The sequence below is a fragment of the Geotrypetes seraphini genome, chromosome 5, assembly GCF_902459505.1.
Source record: "Geotrypetes seraphini chromosome 5, aGeoSer1.1, whole genome shotgun sequence".
Taxonomy (NCBI): Eukaryota; Metazoa; Chordata; class Amphibia; order Gymnophiona; family Dermophiidae; genus Geotrypetes; species Geotrypetes seraphini.
Window position 1 is genome coordinate 4,741,979 of NC_047088.1, and position 12,819 is coordinate 4,754,797.

The window sequence follows — 12,819 nt, forward strand, 5'->3', positions numbered from 1 at the left end:
TGTCTTACTGGCTTGCTTTACTCTGCATTGAGGTGCATTACAGATCAGTCTTCCCTGGACTCTGGAGGCTCGGGTTCCACAATCGTTTTTGTTTGGAGAGGACTTTGATAAGTTGGTTCAGACTCTGACGGACTCTAAGGTGCCCCGTCAGCCTGAGGACTGTGCCCGCCCGGCGTCTCAGGGTGGCACTGCCCAGGGGCATCTGCAGGAATTTCGCAAGTATTGCCCTGCTTCTTTCCAGGCTTCTGGTTTTCCCCGGGGTCAGTTTGCTCAGCATATGCAGTCCTTTCGGGGGGGGGGGGGCCGTCAGGGAGCTGGGAATCCCTCCATCGGTTCCCCCGCTGCCCATCCTGCACAATGGCTCTTGCCGGCGCCCCTTTGGTTCCGGTGGATGCCCAGCTGCGCGACTTGTTTCCCAAGTGGGCCGAGATCACATCTGATCAGTGGGTCCTGGAGGTGGTGCGGGACGGTTAAGCTCTGGAGTTTGCCCGCTCTCTGCCAGATCTTTTTCTAGCCTCTCCTTGTCAAGCGGCATGGAAGACGCAGGCTTTTCGTGGTGCTGACAGATGCCATCCTTCGGGGTGCTGACCGATGCCATCCTTCGGGGTGCTGACAGATGCCATCCTTCGGGGCTGGGGAGCCCGCTGACTGGCGTACCATTCAGGGGTATTGGATGCCCTCTCAATGGAAATGGTTGCTCAACCAGTTAGAGTTCAGAGCCCTGTTCTCAGAGGCATGATCCTGGCAGCTAGGGAGTTCCATATATGAGAATATGTTGCCTGCTTGTCCTTGGTTGAAGTATAGTTATTCACCTATAGCAGGCAGATATTCTCACAATCCTCCCATCTCCCCTAGTTAGCTTCTTAGCTTTAATACTGAACTGATGGTCCCACAAACTGACATTGGGTGGGAAAGCACCAGCACATGAGTGGTATGTGTAGTCTTCAAAAGAGTTAGTGACAGTATAATTTTTGACTGTCCGTACTGGGCCCGATGGATGATGTCACACACATGTGAGAATATCTGCCTGCTGTCCTCAGATAATACCTGCTACAGGTGAATAACTATGCTTAAGTCATACCAAATCTGTCTCCTGTTTTTTTTTTTAGCTGGCTTCTAGATAGTAAGGAAATTTGTGAGGCCTGGGTTAATATAAAAAATAAATTCAGAGAATACACCAGAATATAACTTTGGGTATGTATTTCATTGTGCATCTTTTCCATACCTACTTTTCTCTTTGCAGGAAAACATGCATCCAGCTGGATTTTTCTTGAAACTTAAAATCCTACTAAAAAGTGGGACACCTGATGATGCCCTTAGTTCAGGTACCTGAGCTTCTGTTTAAACCCTGAATAAAGTTGATACTGTGTAAACCTTGTCTGATAATTTATGTTAAGCAATTAATATAAACTGTAGAGGTTGTTATACAAAGGGACCCCTGCTGGGGCAGGGAGTCGCTGGGAACCCCCAGGGGTTTTTTCCCCTGATTTAATTTTTTCTTTGGGCAGAGCCTATTTTCAGGCAGTTGGAGGTCCCACGTGCAGCCGGGGGGTTTCGGGGGGTGGGGGGTGGAGGTAGATCCCTGTGGCTTTGCCTCCCTCTTTTCATTTTGTGTCCCCTCTTCCTCCTCCCTCAGCCAAGCGCCCGCAAGGAGCTTGGATTGCGGATTGGTGGTTGGAGACGCGTGTTGGCGTGGATGAGGACCTGGACGTTTTGGAGGACTTCCAGGATCCTCTAGAGGGGACGGCCGCTGGCAGCGGGGCGTCAGGTTTCTCGCCTTCCGGCACAGAGGCGTCCATGGTGCGCCTTTTTTTCAGAGGGATGAGCTTTTAGACCTAATTTAGCCGGTCTCCTCGGTGCTGCGTTTTTAAAGATGCGCCACTGGAGACCCCGCATATGGGGGACCCTCTGCTTTAGGGGATCCGTCCTGTTTCCTACTCTTTTCCTATGCATCAGGATTTTCGGGATATTGTACTGGCATAGTGGAATACGCCGGGGGGCACCGTTTCGGTTGGCGTGCGCCATAGCTTGTGGGTATCCCATCCTGGAAGGGGATAGGGCTACCTTAATTTCACCAGTGGTGGACGCGGTGGTTTTAGCGATTGCTCAGCAGCAAACTGTGACAGTTGAAGGCGGTTCTGCCCTTAGGGACTCTGAGGAGTGTAAGTTAGAGTCACTTCTTAAGCAGAGTTTTGATGTCTCTGCCTTGGGGATCCAAGCGGCTATTTGGGGGGGATGGTGGCTCACGTGGTGTTTCGGTGAGCTGAGCGTGTCCTGGAACTTGAGTCTGATGACTGGCCCTTAGTGGGTTAGGAGGTGGCGAAGATTGAGCTGGCTGCCTAGTTCCTCTAGGATGCTTTTTATGACTTGGTGTGGACTTTGGCTAAGTCTAAGGCTTTTGGTGTGGCCGCGCGCTGTACTTTGTGGCTTCGCGTTGGGTAGGCGGATGCCACGTCCAAAACTAAACTTACAAAATTTCCCTTTTAGGGGTCGTTTTTGTTTGGAGAGGACTTTGATAAATTGGTTCAGACTCTGACGGACTCTAAGGTGCCCCGTCAGCCTAAGGACTGTGCCCGCCCGGCGTCTCAGGGTGGAACTGCCCAGGGGCGTCTGCAGGAATTTCGCAAGTATTGCCCTGCTTCTTTCCAGGCTTCTGGTTTTCCCCGGGGTCAGTTTGCTCAGCGTATGCAGTCCTTTAGGAGGGGGGGGGGGTCCGTCAGGGATCTGGGAATCCCTCCGTCGGTTCCCCCGCTGCCCATCCTGCACAATGGCTCTTGCCGGCGCCCCCTTTGGTTCCGGTGGATGCCCAACTGCGCGACTTGTTTCCCAAGTGAGCCGAGATCACATCCGATCAGTGGGTCCTGGAGGTGGTGCGGGACGGTTACGCTCTGGAGTTTGCCCGCTCTCTGCCAGATCTTTTTCTAGCCTCTCCTCGTCAAGCGGCATGGAAGACGCAGGCTTTTCGCCAGACCCTTCAACGCTTGCTAGATCTCAAAGCAGTTGTTCCAGTGCCCCCTCAGGAGTGCGGCACAGGCAGGTACTCGAATTACTTTGTGGTACCCAATAAGGAGGGGACTTTTCGGCCCATCCTAGATTTGAAGGGGGTCAACAGGGCTCTTGGGATTCCCTCTTTTCATGTGGAAACTCTGCGGTCTGTCATTCTGGCGGTTCAGCTGGGGAAGTTCCTCACTTCTTTCGATCTGACGGAGGCCTACTTGCATGTTCCCATTCAGGACTTCCATCAGCACTTCCTTCGCTTTGTGATCTTGGGTCAGCACTATCAGTTCTGTGCGCTTCCCTTTGGCTTGGCCACGGCTCCCCGGATGTTCACCAAGCTGATGGTGGTCGTTGTGGTGGCCTTGCAGTCCAAGGGCGTTCTGGTGCATCCCTACCTGGACGACTGGTTGATTTGGGCAAAGTCGTTGCAAGAGGGCACCCAGGTTACGGCTTGGGTGGTTGAGTTTCTCCGGTCTCTGGGTTGGGTGGTCACCCTTTCCAAGAGTTAGTTGGTCCCATCTCAGCGTCTGGAGTACCTTGGGGCTCTGTTCGAGACCTCCTTGGGGAAGGTCCTCCTTCCGGAGGCCTGGGTAAGCAAATTGCAATCTCAATTTCGCTTGCTTATGGCGTCCCGGTGTCCTCGGGCACAGGGTTTCCTCCAAGTCTTGGGGTCGATGGCGCTTCCCTGGATGTAGTGAAGTGGCTGCGGGCCTACATGTGTCCTCTTCAGTATGCACTGTTCCGGAGGTGGTCGCCCCAGAGGCACGGGTTGGATCTCCTGGTTCCACTGCATGGTTTAGCACACTGCAGTCTGCGTTGGTGGCTCCAGACCGTGCATCTTGTTCAGGGGACGAGTCTGGGTCAACCTCAGTGGACGGTGCTTCTCATGGATGCCATTCTCCTTGGGGAGCTCAGTGTCTAGGTCACTCAGCTCAGGGCACCTGATCCATGGTTGTGGCATCCTGGTCAATCAATGTGTTGGAGACCAGAGCCATACGTCTGGCGCTGCTAGCCTTCTGCTCCCTCTTGTCGGGCCAGTCAGTCAGAGTTCTGTCAGATAATGACTCAGCCTCCCACATAGCCGGCGTGGGGAATGTTCAGCCGCACTTCCTCAGTCTTAACGTATTGGATCCCGGAGAGTGGTGTCTAAGTCCTGTGGCTTTTCAGTGGATAGTGCAGTCTTGGGGGTCAGCCCCTGATGGATCTGATGGCCATCTGCTCCGCTTCTTCAGTCGTCGCAGAGACAGTCGGGCCGAGGGCCTGGATGCTCTGGTTCAACCATGGCCAATGGAAGGTCTGTTGTATGTATTCCCTCAGTGGCCATTAGTTCTTCTCCGCATCTTTCGCCATCCAGTTCTGGTGGCTCTGGATTGGCCTCGACGTTCTGCTTGGCTATTCGGCAGACTGATAGGAATAGGGGAAGGTATCCTTTATGTACTATTCCACAGTTTTGTTTCAGTCTTCACCTGCTGGTCATGATGAAGTATATAATCCACTCGTAAAGATTAACCTCTACTGGTCTGGAGAAGCTAAAAGAAAGTAAATTAGCAGGTAAGAACCTAATTTCTCTTTCACAGACTGTAAGTACACCTCCATTATTTCCTATGGGAGCTTCGGGGATAGTCTATGGGACTATGTAAAATACATTTCAATAGGTGAGACTTTTTAGATAGCAGGGTTATTTTCCTTTAGCAGCTTGATGCAGAAGAAATCCACTCCGGATTTTTCACTTTGCCTCTATATTACTTCACTGGCTGTTTTAGCTCCCTCTACAATCTTTCCTTCAGCACGCATGGCTGCAGTTCTGTGTGTTCTGCTCTCCCTTTTTTGGGTATTTTAGTGCTTGGAGCGATTTTGAAGCTCTTCTTGCTTGTAAATTCACAGACGCTAGTCTGTAGCTGACAAGCTGATCCCAATGGGTACCTGTTAATGCCAGCCTGCATAGTTTTCTCTGGAGCTCAGGGCTGTCCCTGAGGTAGTCGAGCGCAGGCTGTTGGGCGCCCTTAGGAGACTCAGCGGGGTCTCGCAGGATGCTGGCTGCATCATCGTGCCTCTATCTGTCCTGGTGTGCATCCAGTGGTCTGCAGGGGTGGAGGTATAGTCAGACATTCGAATCTGACTGGCAGCCTAAAGATCAGCTTTGTGAAGCATTCCCAGCATTGTGGCAGTGATTTTAAGCATCTAGCTACTGTGAAAGAGCTGTAAGCAGGTTCCAGCACTAATCTTCTAAACAGGTCACAGTGAATAAAGGCTGACAGCCTGTGAGAGACATTGGGGGAGGAGGGAAGTTAGAAAAGTGGGATTTTGGAGGTTTCTGATTGTTTCCCTATTTCCCCTTCTCAAAAATCCTAAGATCACCAATTTTGCACGATTTTGGCGTGAATTTTGTGCCAGTAGTTTTCTTGGATTTTTAGCGATATTTATTTCTTCAGCTCCCTACTTTCTCAGAACTTCGATTTTGGCCTGGAAAACTGCTGGGATGTAGTCCTTAGGCTCTCCTCATGTGAATTATTGCCAGGATTGCACAATTTTTGAGCTTTTAGAGCATTTTTGTGCCACGTACTGTGTGGCACAGCGGGGGGAAGGGGGGGGGGAAGGGATGCAACGTCCAACTTAGCCTAGGTGATCAAACACTCAGCTAGCCTAGCGGGGCAGCCTTTACCATCACACCTCTGCGTGGAAAACTCTCTTGACAAATTCAAAATCAAACTTAAAACCTTCCTATTTCAAGACGAATATCAAAATTCAAGATATGATCCTTTCTCCAGCCTTCTTTAACGATCAAAGAGAACCGCTTTTAAGAAGCGACCCTCCCTTCCCTACTTCCCTTTTACTTTTTTTTTTTTTACTTTGATGTCATTTTGAATCTTCCCCAGTACCTTCTGTATCAACTTTGCCCATGTCTTCGCCCTTGTCTTGTCCTTATATAGCCCTATTTTACTTTTTATTTCTTATTTTTAATCTCCAATTTTAGCAATTGTAAACCGTCCAGATATTTGTTTGGTCGGTATATCAAGCTGTAAATAAACTTGAAAACTTTGTGGTTTTTGAGGCTTGGCATGGCTAATAATTCAGTCCACAGGGCTGCGGACCCTGCATAGCCTCATAAAAGCTCAGTTTAGCTACCTTAAGGTGCCCTATTCCCCAGGAGTCAGATAGCTTTTCAGAAGTTTTTAAATTTTTGCACAGACCAATGTGTTTTCTCCCTGCACAGTCCTAATCCACTTGCACAGCATCTCTCAGTGGCGTTACTCCTTTGGATATGTCCTAGATTCACCCTGCCACTTTGCTTACACTGCCTGATCTGGGGGTATCCAGATGCGGATGATTTACTTATTGACCCCGTCTTTAAAGGGTCAGCACTTCCTGGGGCGGGGATCAGGGACTGTGTGCTGGATCTGTTGATCCCTCTGAGGTTTTGGAAGCCTGAAAATACTCTCACAAGCCTAAGCCAATTTGAATATGTGGTCATTCATCCGGCTCCATACACTTCTTCCTCCTGGCTTTATTGCTTGCAGTTTGCTACCTTCCCTTGGTACCCTGATATGTGTGTTCTGGTCTCAGAGCAGTTTATCTCTCCAGAGAATGGTCTGAATATTGCTTGGGCTATGCCACGCTGGGATTTTCTGGCATAGGAGTGTCAGCAACTTTTGGACCAGCCAAGGGTGGATTTTTTAGTGGCGTAGGTGACAAAATGCACGTTTCTCCTTAATGTGAGTGGTTTGTATTGGAAGATATGCTGGACTACTGTGTGGAGGTGGTCCTTAGGAAGCTCTTTGATGCAGCTGCTTTAGGCATTAAAGCTGCTTTGGTGACATCTTTTATCGTATGCACCTTTTATGCTCAAAAGCGCACTCTGGAAAGTGAGGTGGTGGTTTTCTCTCCTCAACCTTTTTTTTGGCTGGCACAGTTTTTATGTTGGGTGCATTGTATGCCCTTATATAAGTTTGACTAAGGTATCAGAGTACTTCGTCTCTGCCCGCAGTAGGCTGCTGTTTTCACTTCCAAGTCTCCTTTGGCTTGACTGCCTTTTCAGGAGCACTGATAAAGGTCTGGATGACTTCATGGATCTTGACTGGACTGTTGCCCTATGACGGCCTGATAGCTGACCCGACTCTCCTGGGTTTCTGGTTGTTCTGATCTGGTGGCACCCAGTGCTTCCGCTCATGTGCAAGTGCCACGTCGCAGGTGTTTTCTCAGGGCTACCATTGATAGTATAATGGCTTCAGGCATACCTAGCTTCCCTACTCCAGTTCTGCGCCTCCTGCTGAACAGGCACAATGGTGTCAGGTTGAGTGATGCCCCTCTGTGGATTTGAGGCCGTCTCGATACATTTTTGCCTGCCTGGATGCACATTATGTCCGACCAGTGGGTTTTGGACATTATTTGGTCATGTTACAAACTAGAATTTGCTCGACCTCTGACAGATGGTTTGTGGACTCTTTTTCAAATCACCCGGACAAAGCGCTCAGGGTTCCAGCCACTGTTCAGTGTTGCTGAATATTCAAGCCATGGAGCCAGTACCCCCCGACCTCTAGGGCTCAGGCAGATATTCCATATACTTTATCGTGCTAAAGAAAGGCTCAGAAGAGTTGAGGCCTATTCTTGATCTTCATCACATGAATGCGGCTCTCATGATTGCACAATCCCATTTTTTCCAGCCCACCACAAATTTTGCGGTTTCATGTTCTGGAATAGCATTACTAGTTCTCAGCCCTGCCCTTTGGGCTGGCTATAGAGCCCCAGACCTTCACCAAGATGATGGTAGTGGTGGCGGCTTACCTGCGACAGATGGGTCTCCAGGTGCACCCTTATTTGGATAGCTGCTCAGGGCTCCCTCGTAGGCCAAGGGACACAACGCTTTAGAGCAGGTGCTCCAAGTGCTGGAATAGCTGGGCTGAATTGTCAACTTCAGGGGTGGTAGTGGTGGTGGGGTGGTTTACTTAAATCGTTGTAATGTAATTCTCTCGGTAATGTCCTGATCTCTTTTAATTGTAATCCGCTTAGAACCGCAAGGCACAGGCGGAATAGAAATCACAAATGTAATGTAATGTTTAAGAACCATCTGATGCCCATGCACTCGCTCAGATACCTGGGAGTTCTTTTTGACACAGCAGTGGGCCGCGTCTCTATCAGTCCGCAGGCAGAAACTATTTGCTCAGCTTTCCCTTCTGGAGTGGCTGGCTCCTTCGGCATGGGATTATTTTCAGGTTCTGGGATCACTGGTTGCCACACTGAATATGATTCCTTGGGTGAGTTTTCTCGGCAGCCTCAGTGCCTTGAGACAACTTCCCAGTGGTCCCCTGTCGAAGTACCACGGTGCCGGATTGCTGCTTCACAGAGAAACTGGTGGATCTGTGGAGCCAGCCTGCTGTGTGCCACCATTTCTAGAATTGGGGTCCCTTCCCCTGGGAGTCTGTTTGCTGGTGACTGTGCAACTGGTTTCAAGCACAGGCTGTATTCATCTGGAATGAAACCCTCCTGGGTTTCAAGGCACAGGCTGCCTTTCCCACCCCCGAGGATGAGGATCCGTGGGGGCAGAGGTCGTAGTCGGTGTCTGGCTGGCTGGCAGTCCAAAGATTTTAAATCTTGATTCATTTGGAGCTGTTTCTGAGGCACAAGATCCTTTTCCTCCATTCAAATCCTGTTTAAAGCTGCTGACAGTCTGGCATTGCATACTGTGAGTACACCTCCATTATCTCCTATGGGAACTTTTGGGGTGGCTTGTAAAATTATTTTAAAGTCATTTTTCACAGTTTCTGAGGGTAGGGTTCAGGTCCCCCTACCTCCCCAGAACCCAAATTGCTATTTTTATATTTTCAGTTTTTGTTTATTTTTGCCATTCAGCCACACCAATTGCTGGTCTCTTAAATCTTACAGGGCTAGCTATGACTACCTTCGGGTAGCTCTTCTGTACTAATGCTGTGCACTTCAGAGCCATGCCATAAGCTTAAAGTATTTCAAAATTCTCATGGCAAGTGGACCTTGCGAGATGAGGGTTACAAGAAGTGGTTGTTTGAAACACCTGCCCCTCTAAAGCCAAACCAGATCCATATAACCCTGTTGATGTGACCAATCTGGAGCAACAAAGATTACTAATCCCAGGAGGATCGCTATTCTTTGAATGACCTGGCTTATTATTGTTTATTGAAAACTTCTATACCACTGCTAATGACTGGGGAGTCAATTCAGAGCGGTTTACATGAGCTTCTGAAGATTTTACAATACATGAACTTCTGTAAAGGTGTTACAATACAGAGTTATCATTTTTTAGATGGTTTTCAATACAAACATATTTATACCATAATGTGATTAACTCTGCAAGCTGCCTACATGGAAAAACGGTGATGCTTAGTGGATGGAGTGAGCTTTAAAAAAATTATGGGGGTGCAGTTTTAAGGGAGGGATAAATGAGATGAATGGCATATTACTTTACTTTTTGTATCATATCTCAACATGCTATCAAATGGAATGAATTTAATAAATAATGGCATAACAGCATCCATGGAACTGGTTTCATTTAGAAGAACCTATTTGAATTTATATCCTGATGCTTCTTCAAAAAACAGGCGAGTTGGTTTGAATTCCAAAAAATATAGATAAGATCATTGTAGACACTCTAGTATCTAAGTGAAAGATGTCCTCCTTTCAGGTTCCAGTGATAAAAATAGCCTGGGATAATCTTGCTATAACATGAAACAACTTTCAAATCAAAACTAAACAAATTTTACCTAGATAGCAGAACAAGAGGTGCATCAACCAACTAGTATCAGGTTCTAGAAGAAATGAATAAAAAATGTTGCACATTGGCTATGTCTTGCCAGATGTATTTAATATCCAAGAAACTGAAAGAAATGTTTCATTCATTTAGTTGACCTGGGTTAAGGATGGTAGATCTTTCCTAGGAAACTACCACTACTACTACAGTAACTACTATTTATCCCAGGAAAAGCAGGCAGCCTATTCTCACATATGGGTGACATCTTCAGCGGAGCCCGGATGCGGAAGCTCGCAAGCAGACTTGCTTGAAGAAACTAGAAGTTTTCAGTCGACCGCACCGCGCATTCGCGAGTGCCTTCCCACCCAACGTAGGGCAGGTCCCCTCAGTTTTCCATGGAGCCCAAAAATCCGTCTTTTAAAGGCAGAGAGTCACTTTGTTACTTCGTGCCTTCTCTACACTGCAGTTTGTGTTTTTTTCTTCACGAATCGCTGTTTTTCTTTTAATTTCTTCTGTGCGGCTGCCAGGGCAGGCCGCTCGGCCGCAGCCCAGGGGCTTCGATTTTGCGGTGGCTATTTTTCCTCATATGTCCCGGCTAGCAACAGGCTTCAAGAAGTGTAGCCAATGTCAGTGTGCGATTTCCCTCACGTACCCACACCGTTGGTGCCTAAAGTGCCTTGGGCCTGATCATCAACAGAAGTCGAGTGAGCGCTGTGCTACTCTTCAACCTCGAGCCCTTAAACTTCGTTGCATTTTGGTGGAGAAGCTCTTTAGGATGGATTCTTCCTCCACTCCCTCGAATTCAAAGGTGGCCTCGTCCTCACCTTCGACTAAGATTCCTTCTGCTTCGACCTCAAGCCTCATCAGACCTTCTTCGTTTGCAGCAGCTCTGTCCTCAACGACTTCTGCTATATTTTCCCCTGTATCCTCAGGTCAGATAGCTCAGCAGAAAGTTCCAGCGGTGGTGCTTAAGGTGCCTAAGACTTCCAAGTCGAAGCACATTTCCACTGCCTCTGTGGAACCTCCAGCCAAAGCAGATGGTCCGGTTTCGGACGCGGTTCCATTCTTGCCGGCTTCTTTCCAGACCATGTTGGAGAAGCAGTTCATTCAGTTCCTTATTAATATGAGACTGAAGCTTCTTCCTCTTATCCAGCCTGGGCATTCTGCAGACTCCCGTGAAGTCGAACTTCTTCCTTTGCCTCAGTCTGAGTTTGCACACTCTTTGCAGGGAGCAGAGTCTCTGCGAGTGTCTGGTCTGGCATCTATGCACGTGAAGCAAGGAGCAGAATCTTTGCAAGTGCCTTGGCAGGAATCCTCACACTCTATACAAGGAGTAGAGTCTTTAGGAGTGCATCGAGGTTCCTCCCCCAAGCCTCTGGAGCTTCGATCCACAGCCTCCAGTCCTATCTATTCCTTGGTAGCATCGGCTGCTTCTGTCTCCGAAGCGAAGTCTCCTTGATCTACGAGATCTGCTTCCAAGCACCATTCTCACCGACGATTGAGGCCTTTATCGAGGCATACTTTCAGGCATAGTTCTTCTTCTAAAGAACGTCCTTCTTCAACTAAGCCTCGATCTACTCCTACTGGCGATTCCAGGAAGTACTTCACCGAAAGAGTAGTGGATCATTGGAACAGACTCCCACTCCAGGTGATAAAGGCCAGCAGCGTGACGGATTTTAAGAGAAAATGGGATATTCACGTGGGATCTTTAAGGGAGTAAATTCAGGGGAGGGGATACTTGGAATGGGCAGACTTGGTGGGATATAGCCCTTTTCTATGTTTCTATGTTTCTACTAGATCTACTAGACCGCCGACTCCTCGATCGAGGTCTCCACTTCCACACCTCGAGGATTCAGTGGTTTCTATTGCTTCATCCAAGTCTCCCTATTCTTTTGATGCCTTTTTTCCTACCGAAACTTCATCTTTGACCCATGCTGCTTTGATGACCTCGAGTCCTTCTCGAGGCAAAGCATTGGCGGATCAGCTATCTTTTTCATCTTTTCTTCATCAGATGGCTGTTGACTTGGACCTTCAATTACAATTAGATGCTGGTTCCAAATTCTCTAAGAAGTATCTCGAAGTCATGCATCTTCCTCAACCTCCGGCAGAGCCACTTAAGCTTCCTCTTCACAAGCTTTTGTCTCAGACTTTTGCCAGAGCCTGGAGACTCCATATACCATTCTGGCTGTTCCAGGCAAATTGGACTCTAGATATAAAACTCTCCATTGCAAAGGATTTGACAACTCATAGTTATCTCACCAATCCCTGCTTGTGGAGTCATCCTTAAAGAGGTCCCATCCTTCCAAGGTTTATGCCACTGTTCCTCCTGGAAGGGAAGGGAAAACTATGGACAAATTCAGACGTCGCATTTATCAAAATTCTATGATGTCCTCTAAAGTCCTTAATTATAATTTTCATTTTATTACTTATTTTGAGTTCCTCATTACTCTTTTACCTAAATTTTTGAGTTATTTGGATACTCAAAAACACTTTGAATTACAAGAAGTCATAGCTTCTCTGTCACAACTCAGATTACATCTCCTCCAGTCTTCTTATGATGCCTTTGAGTTGTCTGCCAAGGCGGCCGCTTGTTCTGTAGCAATGCACAGCCTCGCTTGGCTTCGTACCATTGACATGGATCCTAACCTTCAGGACCGCTTGGCTAATATTCCTTGTGCAGGCAATGACCTTTTCGATGAATCTATCGAGACAGCCACCAAGAAATTGTCTAAACATGAAAAATCCTTCGCTTCTATTGTCAGACCTAAGCCAAAGCCAGCTCCTGCTAAACCTGCACGCCCTATTCCAATTTACCAGAAGCGTTTTGCTCAGAGAGCAGCTCCTTACAATCACCCTTCTCCTAAGAAACAGCAGAATCAGAAGCAACAAAAACCTCAACCTTCTGCTGCACCTAAGGCTACACAGCCTTTTTGACTGTTTAAAACAGAGCATAACCTCCACCGTTCTCTGTCCTTTTTCCCCCTATTGGAGGTCGTCTCCATCATTTTTACCACCGATGGGAGACAATCAAATCCAACCTCTGGGTGATATCCATCATACGGAAAGGATACTCTCTTCACTCACTCAGGTTCCACCAGAGCTTC

At 48.0% G+C, this 12,819-nt stretch overlaps 1 protein-coding gene across 1 annotated transcript in view; it reads left to right on the forward strand.

Annotated features, from left to right (window-relative positions):
* Positions 1-12,819, forward strand: part of TEX11 (testis expressed 11) — a 575,855-nt gene that overhangs the window by 187,072 nt on the left and 375,964 nt on the right. Inside the window, exon 12 of the mRNA XM_033944972.1 lies at positions 1,244-1,325. Coding sequence (XP_033800863.1) covers positions 1,244-1,325 — 82 coding nt within the window. The remainder of the gene's footprint in view (positions 1-1,243; positions 1,326-12,819) is intronic.